We start from the raw sequence: 20,456 nt of genomic DNA on the forward strand, positions 1-20,456 counted from the left end.
AACTACTGATCTCAGAGTATTGATTCTTTTCAAATACATTTGATTATACAATAAAGAGCTGAAGTGCATCATAGTGATAATTAGAAAAACTAGTAAGATGCCATATAAAATTGTAATAAAATAGAATATTCGTATTTGAATACATGACTACTACTTATTCATTCCAATTAATTTAAGGACGATAGAAAAGAGGAATATGGTCCCTCAACAGATTTGTGTAAATCTTCATGGCCATTTAATTTTAGATGGGTGAATTGTTGAGCCACAGTTTAGATGAACAGCTCGACAAAGCAGTAAACACAGTATACATTCACTTACGGGTCTCTATAAATTTTATTTATCATTAATTAGTATGCAGTATAGTCCAGTCTTTTCATTTATGCAAGAGGAATTAGTACTCACGGATGTTATTTTATTACATAAGCCTAAAATAACAAATTCAGCTTCCCTCCCCCGCCTCCCAGAGACAAACTGAAGCTCAAAGCACCTTTGATCAGCTCCAAAGGAGAAAAATCATGCTGTCAGCATCCTGGATGTCACTACATCTATATGGGGTGAGGTACACTACTTAGCATTAAGAATTGCTTCTCAAAAAGTTCCTGACACAGGAAGCTTTTTATGTGGAGTTACAGGCTAGGCTCTTCCTAAAGGGACTCTCTCCTCTTTATATAGAAGCGATTTTTTTTTTTATTTTTTGTTATTTTCCCTTTCCTTGGAAACAGCCCTATATTATATATATATAAAATAGGGCTGTTTCTAAGGAGAGGGAAAGTAACAAAAATGTCTAGAGTGTGGGGAGTCTACTTCACATCATATTTACAACATCCCAGAAATAGCTCTATTTTAGATATTTGACTATTTAATGCTTTGGTCAGGGGAAATAGTTTTTGATATTTTGCCATAAGTTATTTGGTTTAGAAGCATTACTTCTGGGGCAGGACAACACACACAACATATGGAACAGCACCTCTTGCTACAGATATCACAATTGGGGGGAAATCTCTTTAGAACATGAATGTGTTTGGGTCCTTCTGTATGTTTTCTTTTTCAACTCTCTTTCAGACTGAGGCTGAAGGTGGCCAATTAACATCATACAACTGCACTGAAGTGATGCTAATGCTCTGAGTGAAATTCACTGGGATTGTACATCCTCAGCCAATTTAATTCACGGCAGCTGGCACTGGCAAAGCACTTTTATGCAGCAGTGTGATGCTAGTGACTGTAACTGTTAAATCCCATGTTGCTTGCAGACTTCTTGTGGAGACAGGCAGGCCTGAATTTACCATTACGTGTGTAGGCCTGGATTGAGGCAAAGAAGGGCATAGCTTTTGCATTCAAATCAGATATTTGATAAAACTATTATAAAAAATTATTTCCTGTTTGCTCTTAAAGAACACTAAATGACTTGTAGTTTGAGAAAGCTAAAATTCAATTTTAATGAAACATTTGGGAGGGAAGGGGGCCTCTGAGAAGTGGAATCCAAATTTGAGCAGTTCAACATGAAGAAACACTAAAGTTTCACCATAAGCTGTTTGGGGTCCATCCAGTCTCCAGATATAGTTAGAATTGAAGAGAAAGAACGCATTGTCATTTTTTCAATCTTTTTTATTCAAAAGTTTTCAAAAGAAATAAAACAGAAAAAGCTAACAATCTAATCAAATGTACAGTTCAAAAATGTCTTTTGGCGTTTAACAAGTCCTAGGAAACAAAACTACAGAGTTATCTTGAACCGGACAAATAAGTTACCACTGGCAAGTTTGTGGCACTAGAAAAACAAAAATAAAAAATTAACTCTCTTGATCATATAGATATCTCTATGAAAATCTTTTTTTTTCAATCTGTACAAAAGGTCTTTCTTCATAAATTAATTTTTTTTTTATAATTTAATGGCTGTCTACTATGTGATGTTTAAGTAACTGATTATTTCTTTATGTACAGAGGTTAAATTTCCCAAATCTTACCCGGACAATGAGTATGGCACTTAGTTCAGACACTTCTAGCAGCAGCTCTTCCCTCCCTCTAATACAGCTATTGTATTGCAATTTTAACGAATGCAAAAAATATCAAGTAGTGAGAGATCCAAGAATGGCGATATACCAGATACAGGGAAGGTGCTGCAGGAAGTCTGGACTTTTACAAAGCAGTAATATTCCAGGGAGCACAGAACCAATAATACCACAACCTTTTTTTTTTAAAAAGAAAAAACAAACATCTCTTATGACTATGTAACTCACTAGAATCTACACTTCTCAGAGCAGCAATTTATTTTTGAAACTATGAAATGTCACCGACATCTATACTCCAATACTCACACAATTTAACAACTAAAAAATACTTGAATGAAGTAACTGCTTAGCCCTAGCTCCTGAGCTAGGATGATTTGGTCTGTGGAAACAGGGAGGGCCAGCAACCTGTCCCAATACAAAAAGAAATAAACTTTGAGGTAGATAACTGATCATATACAGCTGACCAGACAAGTACACAGTTTTGGAAGACAACTTAATTTATCATTTGATTTAAAACATATGCCATTGTAATAAAAGAGCTTTAATAGCAGTGAATTATCTAATACGTAAAAATACAAATAACTGTGTATTTATTAATCAGGAATTTCATAGTTTCAAAACTGGTTTTCTTTACACTTAACACTTGTAGTGATGATGTAAAGCGTGGCACTGCTTGGATCCAAGTCTTCCTTCATGCTTTTTGTGACCATACTTCAATTAAAATTATAAAACCTAAAGGCAAATGTACAAAAAAAGGCACATTCTCCTAACCGCAAACTGGTCCGGCAAAAATAAAGAGTACAGAAGACGTAATGCTGAGACAAATCAGAATTATTGGTTACTGGCTCTTTGTTCTTTGGTAAAGTTACCTTTAAAAGTGCCAAGTCTTTTTATTTTTATTTACCTCCTATAGAGAGCTAGTACCCAATCAATTATGCGTCTACTTACATCTCAGCTTATGTTTGCAAACAAGTCCTTAGCTTTTGCCATTTTGCTGTAATAGCAAATTTTCTGTTTGCTAGGTCTCAGCACAATCATCATTCTAAAGCACTATCATTAGTATAAAGGAAGGACAAAAATGTTCTGTGATATTCCCACCCCAAACTCCCCATTCTACCTACACTAAAACTAGAACATCAAGTTAGTTTCTGAAAAAAGGCAAAAAAAGATTTTACATTGCATCTTACAGCAGAGTTCCTAAATCATTCAAACTATCAGAGGAAACTATTGGCATATGGCCTTACAAACAATTTATCCTATTAAAATTCCCCCAGTCAGAAAATGTGTTTCACACAAAACATTTTTCCCCTCTTGCATTTCACTACCTTACACATTATGTGAAAAATCATTAAAAACACCTACTACACATTAAAAAAAGCCAAATTTTCAGCAATTTTTATTGACTACCTTTTAAAAGCCCTATGCTGCTGTTTTACAAGGCATAATAGACCAGCTCATTTGGTCAAAGCATTCTACACCATTAGTTTGGACTACTTACTGAAACAGCTACAGCATGAAAGATTTAAGGCAAATTGGAATTTATAGAAAAGGATAAGACACTTCACACTACGTTAAAAGAAAAACAGAAAGCTAAGAGAACAGACACTAACTGCAACACTGCACTGTAGCAACACTCACACACTGCAAGCACAGATCATCATTTTAGATGTTTTACTATTTTAAACTTCAGAAAACCCATTTCATACAATAAAAAACAAAACAAAAAACAAAACAAAAACAAAACAAAACAAAACCCAAAAAAACAAAACAAAAACAAACCAAAATACAAATTCTGCCATGCACGTGAATAAGTCTTCGTGGTCATCTGTGCATACCCAGAAATTTGGAAAAAAAAAAAATTGCATCATAATACTTGATAAAAATTTTCTTACTAAAATAAACCTGTTCACAGGAACAGCTACTAGATGAATTTAAGGATTTTTTATGCACCTTATAGAACTTATAGCAAAAATAGTTTTAGTTGATTTCATTATAAATAATGTTTTCAAGAACCTGTGCAAAACTGTCAATAATTCCTAAAGCACAATTGATCAGTAAAATCCATGATTGTTTCAGCCTTTGCACCCTTCTCCAGGCAAGGTCAACACTGGACATCTGTAACATAAAGAAGTCAGAGCTAGGGCAGAATTACTTTTGCATTGTCTTCTATTGTAGACATCTGTGAAATTGTTTCTTACCTCAGACGTAGTTTTGAAAGGACCAAGTGAGCCCATGTACATACTTGACAACTGATCAGGAAGGTGCCAAGTGCCCTGGGAGTTGAGGGTTCTCAGCACCTGCGCAGATAGTCCCTTTGCCTAATTACAGCCTTATCCTATAGTTTTTTTCCTCACACAAAATCCCACTGATTCCCCACTGGGAGTTCTGCTTGCTGAGAGCTTAGGGACTGTGACCCTGCACTCAAACTGAGGGTTTGTGTGTGTGCGTGTGTTTGTTTTTTTAATGGCATCTACTGTTGGTGCATTCATGGGGAGGAACATTATTTTGCAGATTCAGTTTAATAATATTAACACTATTTGCCACTCCGCTATTCATTATTTATAGGGACCATACTGACTCATAGTGCATGTAAACACTAAGAACAATGCTTCTTAAGACATTACGTTCATGCAATATTGACTTTTAAGGGGAGTGCTCAATGTTTCCAATGGTGGTGGTTATAATATGCCTCAGAGAAACTGGGTAGCAGTTTTACCATCTCTTCAAGAGGCCAAATGTTGTCCCTTCTGCTCTGTGAACATGCAAAGCCCCAAACGAGTGGAGATAATACTGATCTTGTGCTAGGGACAGGATATGAAGAGCAGAACTTTGCTTCTCTGTGTGCCCTGGATCACTGCTTGGCAGCAGCAATCTTCACAGGCCCACAGAGAAGGCTTAGGACAAGCCACGCATCTGAACTATACTGACCCACAAGCAAGATGCCCTGAATTGGGAGCATGCAGGGGCCATGGTGCAGTAACAGTCCACAGGATGTGCCTGGATAATCGCGAAGTGTAGGATTTAGGCCCCTCAACCTCAAAAGGAAGAATGGGGACGTGCAAGGCCTGTTTACTTGGGAATCCTGTAGGGGCCAGTGTCTGGCCAATGTAAAGTAACAAACACGCACACACGTTCACTATTATATGGAACATGGCATCAGATAAAATGTGCTCAGCTAATGAATTTGTTTATACGACAATTTTTAGTCTTCCTGAGTATAGAAGAAATTCTTATCCGAATACTTGGGATGAGAACAGTGTTACCATTACCACAGAACATACTTGACCTGCAAAACCAAAGGTAATTGAGATATGTATGTATTAGTGAATGTGCACTAGGCAAACAGGATTATGTACAGAAGGTGGACAATCATAAAACTGCTGGTGCTTTCTGTATTCTGTGTTTCTAATAAACCTGTGTCATGAGAGCTACAGAAATGAACTTTTATGAACCTTTCGGGGCACATAAGCAATGTAGTGAGAGATTCACTTTCTAGTGCATGAATAAAGTTCTTTCAGTGTGAAATCTTGCAAAACTTTATAAACATTTATGGAACTGAAGTATAGAGAAGAACTAAACTCCAGAAGCTTATGTCTTGGAAGGATGGAATGAAGAAAATGGAATGCTAGGGAAATGGTCAATGCAAACAAAACTTTAAGGGTGGCAAGCTATAAAAAGCAGTGCTGCATGGAAGGGGTTACAGTCCAAACAAATGAGTGACTTATTAAGGAAAGCAAATGGAACATTTTCTATGAAAAGGAGGAAATTAACTAACTCTGAGAAAAATTTAAGCCAGGACTAACACTTTGTTGACCAGTCTGTCTCCTTCCTACAGTCTTAAAGACATGAAAGGGGAGTCTTTACAAGTGAAACTCAACAAGGATTTCCTTGAGGAGATTCCACTGCATCATCCCACTGCGGGTGGCATTGCTTCTCTGTAGGAAAGCCACTTCCAAGTTAGTGCTGGGATTCAAACTGTTCTCTACTCAAGTCTGATGCCATGCATGGAAGCACTGATGTCTCAATGTGAACAAGTTAAGGTAGAATGGTAGGCAATTGTGTGCCAGAGAAACTACTAATACATTATTGCAGATAATTCATTAAGGGACTAATCTTGAAGCCTTTGCTCTATTTTTTCTAATTTCTCACTCTGGCAAAACTCAAACTGATGCTGGGCTCTGGCCCTCAATTATTAGCAGTTTTATTTAGATTATATCACTTCTGTAAGCTACAGTATATTGTACATTTAGTTTTGAATTCATGTCTTTTTCAGAGTAACAGGACAAGCCCCTACCTCAGTTATTTGTTTTGCTGATACGTATATGGAGAATGGTCACTGGATGTCTCTACTGTAACCTGCTGTTGGCCACTAGCTTCCTGTAAAAGAAGAAAAAGGGGTTGAGACATGATGTCCAGCAATACTAGCTAGCGCCTAGATTTCCCAAAATGACTAGAGATTTTGGATGCCTCTGTATTCTGTTGTACAACCCAAGAGACTTGACTGGGCCTGGCTTTCAGAAAGCGTTAAGCATCTTCTCCTTCATCCTTCTAAAACACCAGGCCCCTCTCCAAGGTTTCTCAAGTTAGGTAAGTGATGCATCCAACTTGGCCTGCACTTTTATTTATAACAGAAGATCTAACGAAATATAAAATGATCAAGTACATGTTCTATTTCCTAAATTGCTATAGCAATAACTAGACAATGTGATGAGATTAACAGAATGGAACCACACAAACATATTAAAAAATGAGAGAATAAATTCTAATGTTTTCTGTAGACCACTACAAGTCACCATCTTTGTGCTGTGAGTCAATGTGAAGAACACAGACTTCTGCATTCCCATAAATTTTGTAAAAAGAAAAGGAGTACTTGTGGCATCTTAGAGACTAACCAATTTATTTGAGCATAAGCTTTCGGGAGCTACAGCTCACTTCATCGGATGGGGGTTCTTGGGATAAGTGGGGTCTACATAAACCTTAGCATTTCCTTGCAAGTTTAAGTAAGATAATACACATATAGGCTTTTGTTCCTTAACCCTTTTCCTTCCTGTGGATGAACAAATAATACTTTGATTTGAACACGCTATTCTCTGTCACTACATTTTTATAGTGGTCACGGGTCAGAAGTCTAAGCAGGGGCCAAAATCCAGCTGGCCATGTTGAGGACATAGTTGATGGACAGGAGTGGTGTAAATAGTGTGATTACACCCTGAGAGTTACAGGCCTATAACTGGGAAAGAGTGCCCAAGGAGAGACTGAGAGTGGTCAATGGTATAGCTCCCCCTGGAACTGCAACATGCAGTCATATTTCAAAGCTAAGCAGGGCTGGGCTGGGTCGCTGCTTAGATGGAAGAACTAACTATTAGAAGTTCACATTGGTGCAGTATATTTATTAGATGAAAATAATGACACGATGGTAGTTTTATTAAACTCCATTTGTACTCAAAGGTCCTGCATAATGTAACGTTTTCATCTGTATTTTTTTTTTCCTGGCAAAACAATAAATATAACAATTTTGGCTGTAATAGTCTGCTGCTTATAAAATTTACCAACCTCAACAGGAACAGCTGCTGTCTGAACATGTGTATACTGGGGTATGTAGGCTCCTTGCATAGCTGTTGTGGCTGGCATGTACTAAAAAGACAGAGACAATACATTCAGCTAAAATAAAATCTGATGCAAACCCCATAAAGATTTTTTAAATATATATTTGAGTGCTCTGGTAGGGAAAAAGATTCAAAGCAAGCTTTATCTAAAATCAATAACCAGTGCAGAGAAGTGAGGTGTATTACACTGAGCAGTGTTAGTACACAAACTCAACTTTGGCCTTCAGAAACAAAGAGGTTAAGTATTTTCTTTCCAACAAAATTCCAGTCTGAGTCTTTTTCTTATCAGTATGTACCCAAGGAGGAAGGATGCTCTTATGGTTAAGGAACTGGCTTGTTACAGAAGATCTGGGTCAATTTCTTGTTCTGCCATACACTGTGTGACTTTGAGCAAGACTCTTAACTCTGTGCCTCAGTTTCACATCTGTGAACACTGAGGATAATATTTCTCTGCTTGACAGAGGTGTTCTGAGGATAAATGCATTTATGTTTGAGAAGTGGCAAGAAACTACACTAATGGAGGCCAGACTTTATCTAAATAAAGTGTGCCATGTATTTTTTATTAATCCAATGTATTTGTTTCCATGAGGAATGCAGTTTAAACTAGGAAGCTCATGGTATTCCTTTAGGTCAGTGGTTCAAATTTAGCTTAAGTCAATAACGAGCAAAAGTTACCATCAGATGGGTCTCTTCAATCATCTGTATTAAATGGATCGGTATAGGTACTTCTCTATGTCAAACTACCATTTGGTATACTAGATATAACACTGCATAGAATTTAATATACAGATGTAAGAGGTTTTTAGCAGATGAAATGTCTTCATATCAGACAAATGTATGTGAATCAAATAATTTATTTACAACACTGAACCCTGCAGAGTGAACTCAGCACCATTATTTCTGCTTCAAGTCCAGTTCTAGAATTAGAACTACTTAAACTGGGCTACTTTCATTTGCTTTGTTCCATGCATTTGGAGTACATTTCACACTACTACACTAGCTTGTCTGCTTACTCTTTTGCCCTAAAGAATCTGTGGAGACAGCCATTTACATTTTAATTGAGGAGGAAAAATTCTTAGTGGTTTTCATGTACACTACACAGATATTGTAATCAATACACAACATTTTCCCTTTGTATATACTGAGCTTTATATTAAATGCCACATACTGTTCCAGTACTGCCTAATGAAAGGTGACTCATCTGTTGTGTCAGAGGGTTTATCATTGATGCAGGCTGTAGTGACATGGTGTGGTCCATGGAGGGAGTCAATACAGCACCCTATAGGAGAGAAAAAAGCAAGTTTAAGAATGAGACTGTCCAGATTTTAATTACACTTCTCTTTTGGCTCAGGCTCATAAATACGGCCTTTAATTCCAACCAGTAGGGTTTGCCCTAACCCACAACAATGATACTAGCTGGTCTCGGAGATCCTAAGGATTTTACTCCATTTTATAGCTAACTACCCAATTTATACATGCACCAATCTGAATTTGTAAACTGAGTAATTACTTAACTACCTACCAAAAGTGCAAGATTTGATGTACAACGGATAGACCTGCAAATATTTCATGTGCCACTGTCTTATAGAGAGAATACTTTCCTCAACAGCAACAAATGATGCACTTCCATGACTGCCTGTTCAAGTTTCATACCCTTGAGTTAGGCATTGTAACTTTTGATCAGGGAAGTACCAGTTTCACTAGGGCACGAGTACCAGAGGGCTATGTTGTAAATACCATTTCTTTTGTAGAAAGTCTATCTAACACGATGGGATTACCACATTGGTGTCACGTCTCTCTATCTTTATATGTACAGTGGACATAGTTTTTAAGCACCTGAAGTTGCCAAATATTCAGTTGGTGTACAGGTGTTCGGAAAACTCTTAAGAATGCATGGGGGGTTAATTTAGATGGATGGATACAGATGGGGTTTATTTCCACCCTAAGATGTTCCTGTAAAATTACATTTCTAAATATATTGTATGTGTTATGTATGCAGGCATGTGACTGAAAAGAGGTTTAGGTTGAAAATTAATAGAAATAATTACAGCATACGGAAAATCAGTGTTTTTGAATGAATAATTTATTCCTTTTACAGCAGGTCTTATATTTTTTTATGAAGTACTGAGTGTTGTTAGAAAAACAACCATGTGACCAGTCTCGATGAAATGAGTCACAGGCACAAACACTGCAAGAATTTCCTGTTCTGCAGACTGCAAGTGTCTCTGCAAAGCAAATGAATGAGAAAGAGAGAGCACAAGCTTCCACACAGGCCGAAGACCAAAACTGAGAAGTCAGGAATCTAGATCTTTCATTTCACCGAGATAATAGCTAGAATTGAACATCTGTAAATGGAATATCCCTAATAGCATGATAACCTATTAATTTCCATTTCTCACAGCATAACTTGCAGGCTTTCATCCTTGTTTATAATTTCAAAACTCTATGTTGATAAAGGGTGTAAATAAAATCCGTTGTGTCCATTAATGACATACTTGGAAAAAATATGTATCAGTTGGGCATGTTGAAAGGATGTAAGTGTTCAACACCATCTTTTTTGCTTGCACATACAGAAAACACTTTGCCAAAAAGATTTACGTTTTCCAGCCTGCATAAGGAGGTTAATTAAAGTCCAGGCAATTTCCTTGCTAGCTTTAAAAATGTGCTTGTTTGTCAGCCATGGCACTGCATATATTAAAGGACGAGTCAGTGTATATAATGTCAGTACCAATGAACTCAGTCATTTTGATGTGGAATGGTACTGATGAGGGGGGAAATGAGATGGGCAAATTATATATAAAGAATACATGACTGTGTGATATAAAAATACCATAGGCATGAGTGGGGGTGACCTGCATTACTCATGAATGGGGAAGCCAGGGGCAACTAAATGAGTGTCCATAAATCTGTGTATATCATACCATATATTTTGCTTCTGTAAAACAGGTGGCCTGAATTATTTTAGATCTGCTCTAGAGCATTTTTAAAATTGGTTCTGCAATTTATCACATGCATATTACCACCACATGGGCTATGTCACAAAGCGTTCAATCTCAGCATCCTAAAAAAGGATGTACTTATCCCACAGGAAATTGCACTGGGGATAAATGGAGCTGTCCTCATCAACCTGCCTTCCTGAACACATGGACCCGTGTGTCTTTTCCTTCCTATTTTTCCCTTTCAAAGTGACAAAAAAAATGTGAGAATGACACTATAGCCCAGTGGTTAGGGCCCTCACCTGAGAGGTTCAAGTTCTTTCATCTCATCATTTAGGAGTGCAGAGGAATTGAACTGGAGCCTCCCATGTCCCAGGTGAGTTTCCTAACCACTAGGCTGAAGATTATAAGGAAAGCCACTGCCGCCACCTCCTCCTCCTGGCTGTTTTGAATGGAGCTAGACAGGCTCTGAGTGTGTCTACTGGATTAACTCCCACAGGCAAAATAGGCGGGGACATCCTATCTCCAGCTGGACTGAAGATCATGTTGGGACTTAGGCATCCAATGCATTGGGGCACCTGCCTGAGGAAGCAGTGCACATGCCCAGAGACAGAAACTTAGGCACCTAAGGGAATTCTATAGCAAATATTTAGGTGATGAATGAATTTAGGTAACTACAGTGTTCAGTGGCAGCTGAGCAGGGATTTTGTGGATTGCAGTAGTGCCTAAATATTGGCTTTAGGCACTTAAATCCCTTAGTGAACCTGGGCCATTGTTACTGAGGACCAGTAAAGTGGAGCCCTGGCAAAGGAAGGCTGGGCTAGTTAAAATTTGAAGTAGCAGGAGTCATGACTGAGCCCCAATTCCAACTGATCACGTCCTCTTCCTTCCTTCTTAGCATACAGCGTCCCACGGTAGAATCACCAAAATCCAAGAAAGATTATGGAAAGGAGAGTTATTTACCTTGTACAGAAATTGTAATTCTTTGAGGTGTTTTGTCCCTATGGTGCTCCACTTCAGGATGTGTGCATAACTGTGCACTCTTGATTGGAGATTTTGTCAGCAGTACCCATGGGTCCCACCTGCCTCCCATGCAACCGTGTGCTCCAGTGTGAGGATGTATAGGTGTGAGTGGACCTGCCACTGCTCCAGTTCCTTCTGAACCTCAAAGCTCAAGAATAACTCGAGCATAGGGAAAGTAGGGCAGGTAATGCAGCAGCTCTGGAAGCATGCACAAGAACAGCATGCTGGGAAAAGGCATGCACTGATGACAGCTATGGAAATGTCTGTGACAGGTCCCTTCTTCAGTCAGGCTACAGAAGTAGACTGCACTTTGGTGGAATGAGCTATCACTCCAGGAGTGGGATGCACCCCTGAGACTTAGCAATAGGTTAATATGCATCCCGAAACTCATTCAGACAGTCTTCGGGTGGAGATCGGGTGCCCTTTCGTTCTTTCCGTGGTGGAGATTAAAAGTCTAGGAGAAGCCCTGAAGGGCTTAGTCCTGTCAAAGTTAAAAGCAAGAGCTCTTCTTATGTCCAGTGTATGGAGACTAGCTCTTTCTCTTGAGGGGTAAGGCTTGGGGTAAACCGTCGATAGATGAATGTACTGATTAATGTGGACTCTGAAGATACCTTAGGTAAGAAATGGGGGTGAGGGAAATGATGTCCCTTTGTCACAATAAAACACCATGTCTGGTGGGTCAGCCATAAGGGCTTCTAGCTCTTCTACTGTCCTGGCTGAGGAGACGGCTATAAGAAATGAGATCTTAAGAGATAGATGAAGGAGGCAACAGCTCCCCATAGGTTCAAATGGGGTTTTCTTAGCATATTAAGAACTAAATTGAGGTCCCCTGGATGAGTTGGTTTCTTGACAATAGGAAAAAGGTTAAACACGCTTTTAATGAACTTTGTACTGGCTGGGTGAGCAAAGACTGAAAGCTCTTCAATGGTGTGTGAGAGAGAAAGTCTTTAATAGCAGCTAGCAGACTCTTATTTGAGTTCAGCTATAAACCTGTAGTTTTCAAATTTACCAGGTAAATTTAGAGTGTTGGAAAGGTGAGATTCAAGAGGTGGTACCAGATCAGAAAACATTTCTATATTTGGCTTTCCTATTACTGAGTAGTACTGTCTAGACCTCCGGAGAGCTGTCCTGTTTTATGTTCCAGAGAGCCATCTAATACCCATGCCTTGAAATGTCGCAACAAGAGGCTGGGGTGAATCATGGATCCTGATTCCTGGGTGTGGCGATTCACTGACAGAGGAAGACAGAGATGGTTGCAGGAACAGTCAAAGGAGCTCTGAGAACCATATTTGCCTCATCTATGATTGTGCGAAGCGGATAGCCACTGATCTGTCCCATTTCAGCTTGTTCAGGAGACTGAAGAGTAACGGCATCAGGGGATAAGCACAGAGGAATACTAGGCCGAGGGATACTGAGAGCACCTCCCAATGAGTTGAACAGAACCATTGGCACTCATCAGCTTGTGACAGTAGAGTGCTGTTGATTGGTATGGCAATTTTGCCCTGCAGTGAGGCCTGGAGAAGTCCAGCAAGGAATGTTGAGGTTTTGCATCTCCTCTAAGGTCTCTGTAGTCCTTTTTACAAGTTCCCGGAAGGCCTTGAAATCATCTGCGCCTGAGTAGGATTGGAAGTGGAGGGCATAACAGTCTCCTTTGGTGAGGATTTGTGGGAAGGAGGTGTCTCCTCTTCTGAACCTGGCTCCTGCTTCTCTGGAAGCTCCTCCTGTGAACTAAGACCTGGTGTCAGTAGTTCTTGAGGAGTCGTCTTATGAGGGTACCCTGTAAAAGTGCTCACCATAGGGGTCCACTGTAGTGGGATGTAAAGAAAAGAGGTAGGACCCAAAGGTTGTTTCTGCTTATACTCTTCCTTGGGATGCACTCCAAGGGGAAAAGAGAGGGTAATGAAAAGGGTGAGGAACCTTAAACCAACAACTCAAAGTCAGAGGACGTCTTGGGGGCAAGTGGTGCTTGTACAGGTGGCTGGTGAGGGACCAGTAACTGCATCAGTACTGCTGTTGAGAATTCACAGATGGAACCATCAGCTCTGGATCATGAGCTGGTATCAGCGGGAAGTCTTTCTAAGTAGCCTTCCTGTGGGTAGCTGGAGACCACATCAACGCCAGAGGTCAAGTCCCCCTGTGGATACCCAGAGACCACACTGATACCAGAGGTCAAGTTGTCCTGGAAGGGTAGACAGACTCTGGAAGGTAAACTGGTGCTAGAGGGAAATCCCGGCCGGTACCTCTCAAAGGAGAGAATTCAGTTTCTTCCAGGTACTGGGAAGTTTGGATAGTGTTCCTTGGGAGGCTGCACGCTGGGAGGTACCAGAGACAATATCGAGGACTGGTCCATGGGTTCTCTACCATGAACTCAGAAAGACAGTACCAAGGAGTTGGACACCTTGATATTTGAGGAGTCCTTATCCTTCAGAGGCATGGAGTCCAGTACCATCTCTGATGCCCCTTGAAGTTGCTTGCTGTATGCTTATCAGTATTCAGCAAGGTCAGTACTAGAGGGATTAGAAGCCTCAACAGTACCCATACTGGGATGCGAGGACTCATTAATCCCAGTTCAAGGGGGTTACTTTCCCCTCTTCTTGGTTTCTTGTTCTGTTCTTTTTCTTTTTTGGTGTTTCAGAAGAATCTAAAGGGCCCCCACGGCCTTTGCTTACTGAAGCAGAAACAGTCACCAGGGAGCTCTGAGCAGCTGAAGCTGATGTACAGTGGGTGGGGAATGGACTCAGACCCCAAAAGTCTCAGAGAATGTTCCATAAAAAGTTTTAGTTTATCCTCCCTTCGTTTATTTTTTTAGATCTCTTTTTGAATCCTGTGCGGATCTCACACCTGGAGGGGATTTGGAATCTCCCCAAGGCAGCAGAGGCTGCCAGGGTGCCTGTCGTTACAGAGCAAAGATATATGGCAAGTCAGACAGGTGTGAAGCCCAGTATCTTGGCATAACCCATTGGGAAAGTCTGCAGAAGAGAGCCAAATTTAAATATAGACACAAAACAGGCAAAAAAGGGAGGGGGAATCCCCCAAAGTACAAACTGTACTAAACAAATGAAAAACTAAGAAAAAACAAGAAAAAAGTTAGCAAGCTTTGCATCTAGCTAAGTGGGCACTGCAACACTCCATCTCGAGCTGCAGGTGGCTGAGAAGGAACTGAAATGGTAATGGGCCTGGTCTTCCCTATATACCATCACACCAGAACATGAGGAATGTGTAGGGTGCAGGTGTGGTCTCACAGGAACTGCTGGCAAAATATCTGCTCAAGAGCGTATGGGCGCATGCACATCCTGAAGTGGAGCACCGATAGGGACAATTACTTGAAGAAGAACAGATCTATTTCCTACAGTTTGAGATCTTCAGAAAGCTGCAAAGTGTTTAATATCTACACAAACACAAAAAGAGCGACAGTGGGAGAAGGAAGCATAAGAACTTACAGGGTGCTGCATAATATATGGTTGAGGTTGCATCCAAGAAGGATTCTGAACCTAGAACAAAAATAAGTTTTAATTTTCATCATCACACTATTTTTCTTTAATGCACCCATTTTAAATATCATGATTATTTTATCAATCATAACATAAAAAGCCTTCACGTGTTCATCTGCTTACCTAAACCAGCCTCTGTCTGATTTAGACTAGGAAACACAGATTCCTATTGAAACTTCTATTTACAAACCTCAGCTCTGTTGGAAGGAGTAAAACTACAGTCTAATGGGAAGGCAAGATATGGACATAACATACTATGTGGAACTCTCAAAGCAGTATGTTTTATTCACTTTAATCTAATTTGTAGTGCAGGCCTTAGAAACTCTATGGAATACTCTGTAAAGGTCCTTGTGGAAAGAGACGTTTAGCTTCCACTCATGTTGAGGTGTGAAATGCCTATGTGTCCTTGGAAATCCCAATGGGAAAAGTAATCAGAAAGTCTCAGAAAGCACAGAATTGTTTGCTCTGAGTTTATGCTCAGGTGGCATTGGACTGAAAGGACTGGCTAGTCTGATAGTTTCTACTCAGTTTGCAATGGTTAAAATACCAGTAATTCTGCTTCAACCTGTTACAGGGACAAGAATAAGGACTGGCAAATTTGGGTTTCTCCTGATAGGCCAACAGAGTACAGTATTCTTAAAGACCAGGAACAGGGACTGTGGTCCTGACAAGCACGCTCTCCTTAATGGCAAGCAGCTCTTTGATTTTTCAGAGGAAGTGAGATTGTCTGAGACTTTCTGACTTGAGGCAGGATAACTTTAAAAGATTCTTATAACTTCAGTGATATGCTAATCTGCTTCTCTTAGTTGAAAGAGACTGGTTTAAAGAACCATCTAGTACTCCTGCTTCTACAAAAGACTTTTTTGTGACAGAAGTCAAGGCAGGCTAGAAACATGGAGCTGTCACGTCTCCATCTCCTACCAAAAAAGTATGCAGAGGATGAGGAAGGTTTCTGATCTTTTCTGTGCACCTAAAATAGGTTAATTAGTGCTGCTGGAAACTTAAGGGCTACGAGGTGCCTAAACCACCTCACATGGAGACCTGTGAAGAGCAGAGGCAGTTAGACCTTGTGAACTGAGGTGACTTTCTGCAAGATCAATATTTCTTGCCCTTCTTTCTTGATTATTTTTCTCTTGAGTCACACTGAATGACTCTCTTCCTTTTCAAACATTAAAGAGCAGAAGCCTGCTTCTGCAGCTCACTTTGTAGAAGGTAGAGCGAGGACCAGGGAATTCAGGAACCCAGAGTCTTTAATTTCAAAACTGTTGGTGCAATTTGACTGGTGCTTAGACTGATCTCTTCAGCTGACTCACAACTTTCATCTGGGTGTATCAGAGGTGCAGAAAGAGTACGAACAAACACTAACCAAACATTATGAAATCTGATGTCCTTCAGGAAAACTAACTCTAAGAACAGGTTTTGCTGCACCTCAAGAAAAAACAATCTCAATTTCATGATGCATTCTGGTTGTGTAAGTGATAGGATGCTGTATGTTCAGCAAGCGTGGATCTGTAATTAAGATGTGACTAATATCTGTATTATGAAACTCTTTTGGCCAGAAAAAAACATCACTTCCTTCTACACAGAATTATTCTTTCATTTTCATTTCTAATTAAAAGGATGCAATAATTTCAGATAGTACAGTGTAAACAGTGTTTAAACTGTTCCATTCTCTAGAATCTGAGCCTTGTGCCACATGTTGAAAACACACTGCCAGTAACAGATATTTGGAAATATGCAATACCATATGCTGCATATTTGAATGGGAAATAGCCTAGAAAGCCTGCTTTTTATTCACAAGTAACTTCTCAGTGTTTCCATGCCAAATTCCAGTTTTCACATGCAACAAAGGAAAGAATCAGAGATTCCCTGAAGGACAGTGAGAGCCTAACAAGGATTCGCTTTGTGTTTTTAACAAGGAATAAAAAACTAAAATCATTGGAATTTTGCAGGGTAGGAGGGAGGAAGGGTGGAAGCTTATAATAATTCTCAGAATTTACTGACTATCAAGGCAGTACCATAATGCCCTCCCCAAGATGACCAATTTGCAATAGATAGTAGAAGCACAAATAGGCCCATTCTCCTTCACTTCCCTCACCTGGGGCTGCTGAACCATATGGAAGTTTCTACAAGGGCATAATATAGGCCTTAAATGGGACCAGAGGGACATGCAGGTCTTGTGCCTACTCTCTGTATGGGGCTGTATTTCACCTGTTCTGCACAAATGGTACAGTTTGGCCCCTAAACTCAGTTTTATGCTAGGAAATGGGAGATAATTGCTAAATTTAACAAACCAAAATCTTCAGCATTTCATGTTAGGATTTTTTACTCCCTTGGTTTAATCTTCAATCAAATCTACTTTGCTTTTTGATGTCTCTCCTATATGAAGTAAATGCCTACAATAGCTAAATTAGAGGGACATGGTGGGTGAGGTCATATATTTTATTGCACCAACTTCTGGTGAAAGAGAGAAGCTTTCGAGCTTATGCAAAGCTCTTCTTCAGACCTGAGGAAGAAGTGAAGCTCTGTGTAAGCTTGACTCTTTCACCAACAGAAGTTGGTGCAATAAAAGATAATACCTTACCCAATGTGTGTCTCTATTATCCTGGGCCCAACACAGCTACAAAAGCACTGCAAACAGCAATAGCTAAATGTCTCTAAGCTGTGGTGTGGCAAGTGAGCCTTTGCCTGATTCTACTGAACTGCAGCAGTAAATCCGGACTCTCAATAAATGGAAATACAGAAGATCAGAGTGGTATTTAAAAACGAACATTCTTGAAAGCTTTATACCAAACGTGATAACTGCTTTATCAGCATATTACATTTTTTGTAAGCTTATTGCAGTGGGAGGCAGAATTACTCATGCCAGTTGCCTTTGTTTCAGTGCTCACTGAAGTCAAAGGACAGACTCCAGTTGACTTCAGTATGCTTTGTACTGGGCTCTGAGATTGCAAAGTGTGCACTGAGTACTCTTTGCTTTACAATCCTTATGATACCAAAGTAACTCCTGCTTTAAAAGGCCCTTTTAGAGGCCCTTTGCTCATATGTGGAAATATTTGTACTTGACCTCACGGCTGTTCATGATTTTCTCCCAGTCATCTGAACTCTTCTTCAAACTTTTCCCCCTAGGATGTAGTGAGTGTCTAATCTCTTCTTAGGACTCCTTATGCCTAAAGGAAGCCACAGGATCATGGGCAAATCTTCAAGCAAAAGCCGGCCAACCAAACCAAAGAGGGTTTAAATAAAGGTATTCTCTTACAAATACACCACAGACATAAAAAGGATTCAACAAACTGCCATGGAAGACAATAGAGAACTATATATGAAATCTACAAATGGCCAACAAATACCCTAGCTGTAACCACAAACAAGAGCCTTTATTTTGCAAGATTCCTTACATCTAATTACATTGCTGTGCTACATAAAACAAGCAGCACTTCAAAACAAGCACCTGTTAGTAATCCATGTGGCATTTGTGCTAATCCTGTATGGAACTGAATAGCTTTTTCATTTAAGTTTAGCATTTTTGTAGAGACCCATAAAAAAGATGTAGCAACCAGTAAATAGCACCATTCCCTATGAATCAATTCTGTAACTGAGCTCTAAGTACAAACCTGGTACGTAGAAACTGGAGAAGCAATATATGGCGTAATAGATGTTTGGGTGATCATCCTGTTTGTTGCAATACTGTATGGTGAAGGATAAAATCTACAAGATACAAAAAAAAAAATTAAACCCTACAAATGTAATAACTCTATGCATCTTTCATAATGCAGAAAATTCTTTTGTTTAGTGTCACCACTTGACGTACCCATTTTGTAAAGCAGCTGTAGTTGGATCATAAGTAAGCGTCATTCCAGCCTTTAAGGAAAAAAATAAATATGTACACACACACATATATATATATATATAAAATATAAAATGGAAGAGTTGACAAAATTATATTTTGGAAATTGTTTACATAAATCCTTCTTTAAATATATTATTCTTTAGTAAAAAAAATTGATCAGTGATATTTTATTTTCCTATGCTGAGGGAAAGGTTAACAGCAGGCAAAAGTAATGATATAGTAAAAGGAGTCACTGAACTATAATGTTGGCTCAGAATACAGAGTTTCAGTATGAAGAGAGAAATGCAGTAACTGCAAAGTTGGTGTGGTGTGTTTGTGTGTGTGTTTGTGTGTGTGGTGCATTAACTATAAAAATGAATGTGGAGAACTGTTCCTCAGAAGACAGATGTGAACATTTTCATAGCCTCAAATGTTTAGTCTTACTAAAGACAGTAAAAGTATATGAAAGAATTATCTTGGATATTAAAATTTAAGAAAGACTATATCATCAGTGTGATTGGAAAAAAACACCATGTTGCCCGGCACTTGTGTATTTCTCTCATATGTTGTAAAATAGGTACAACACTGTATTTCAATCCTAACTGATTTACAACATTCACATGACTTAACCCATTTCAATGCTGTATAAACAAAATGTTTAGTTATATATGACTGAAGTTATGTTTTTTTTGGCAGTTTTACACTGGAAGTATATACTGTGGGTAAAATCCTGCTCCCCTGCAAACTTCAATTGAGTCCAAGAGGATCAGGATTTCATCTTTTGCATTTACATAGAGATACAGGACTGGAATGGGACTCCTGGGTCACCAAGCTCAGTCCCCTACTATCACAGTCAACCCTGTCATATAAATCCCATTCATAAATGTATCAAACACCATCCTATAACCAGTTAGATTGTTTGCCCCCACTACTCCGATTGGGAGGCTGTTCCAGAACCTTCCTCCTCTGTGGGTTAGAAATCTTCTTCTAATTTCCAGTCTAAAATTTATTCATGTCCAGCTTATATCCATCTGTTCTTGTGCCAACACTGTCCTTTAGCTTAAATAGATCTTTTCCCTCCCTGGTATTTACTCCCTCAACGTATTTATAGAGAGCAGTCATATCCCCTCTCAGCCTTCCCTTTACTAGGCTAAACAAGCTAAGCTCTTTTAGTCTCCTCTTGCAAGGACACATCGATTACCAGAACTGTACAAAGTATTCCAGATGAGATCTTACCAGTTCAATGGCATTAATACTTCCCGATCTTTACTGGAAATACCTTTCCTGATATATCCTAGAATTGCATTTGCCATTTTCATGGTCACATTATACTGGTTGCTCATAATCTTCCTTTGATAGTCAATACATCCGGTCTTTTTCCTCCTTTGTTGTTTCCAAATGATGAGCCCCAAATTTATTAGAAATTCTTAGTAGTCCCTAAATGCATGACCTTGTACTATTAAATTTCATCCATTTCTATTACTCAAGGCCACCCAGTTCCTCCTGTATAATATTCTGATCCTCCTTTGCATTGATGATCAACAGGTTTTTTTAAAGAAAACTAA

General features: G+C 39.3%; 1 protein-coding gene across 12 annotated transcripts in view; it reads right to left on the bottom strand.

The window, feature by feature from the left end:
* Positions 1–1,616: 1,616 nt before the first annotated feature.
* The window catches only part of RBMS1 (RNA binding motif single stranded interacting protein 1), a 208,266-nt gene continuing 189,426 nt past the window's right edge, over positions 1,617–20,456 (bottom strand). For 9 of the 12 annotated variants that reach the window (XM_073305605.1, XM_073305604.1, XM_073305606.1 and 6 more), the window contains exons 8-14: positions 18,874–18,923; positions 18,677–18,770; positions 15,012–15,062; positions 8,781–8,891; positions 7,560–7,640; positions 6,301–6,383; positions 1,617–4,121 (exon numbers count right to left, since the gene is read on the bottom strand). In XM_073305605.1, coding sequence (XP_073161706.1) covers positions 6,306–6,383; positions 7,560–7,640; positions 8,781–8,891; positions 15,012–15,062; positions 18,677–18,770; positions 18,874–18,923 — 465 coding nt within the window. In that variant the 3' untranslated portion in view covers positions 1,617–4,121; positions 6,301–6,305. Of the gene's footprint in view, positions 5,293–6,300; positions 6,384–7,559; positions 7,641–8,780; positions 8,892–15,011; positions 15,063–18,676; positions 18,771–18,873; positions 18,924–20,456 lie in introns of those variants that run through there. The other 3 variants (XM_073305608.1, XM_073305607.1, XM_073305602.1) reach the window with 2 other exon arrangements.

The sequence above is a fragment of the Lepidochelys kempii genome, chromosome 11 (genome assembly GCF_965140265.1).
Source record: "Lepidochelys kempii isolate rLepKem1 chromosome 11, rLepKem1.hap2, whole genome shotgun sequence".
NCBI lineage: Eukaryota > Metazoa > Chordata > Testudines > Cheloniidae > Lepidochelys > Lepidochelys kempii.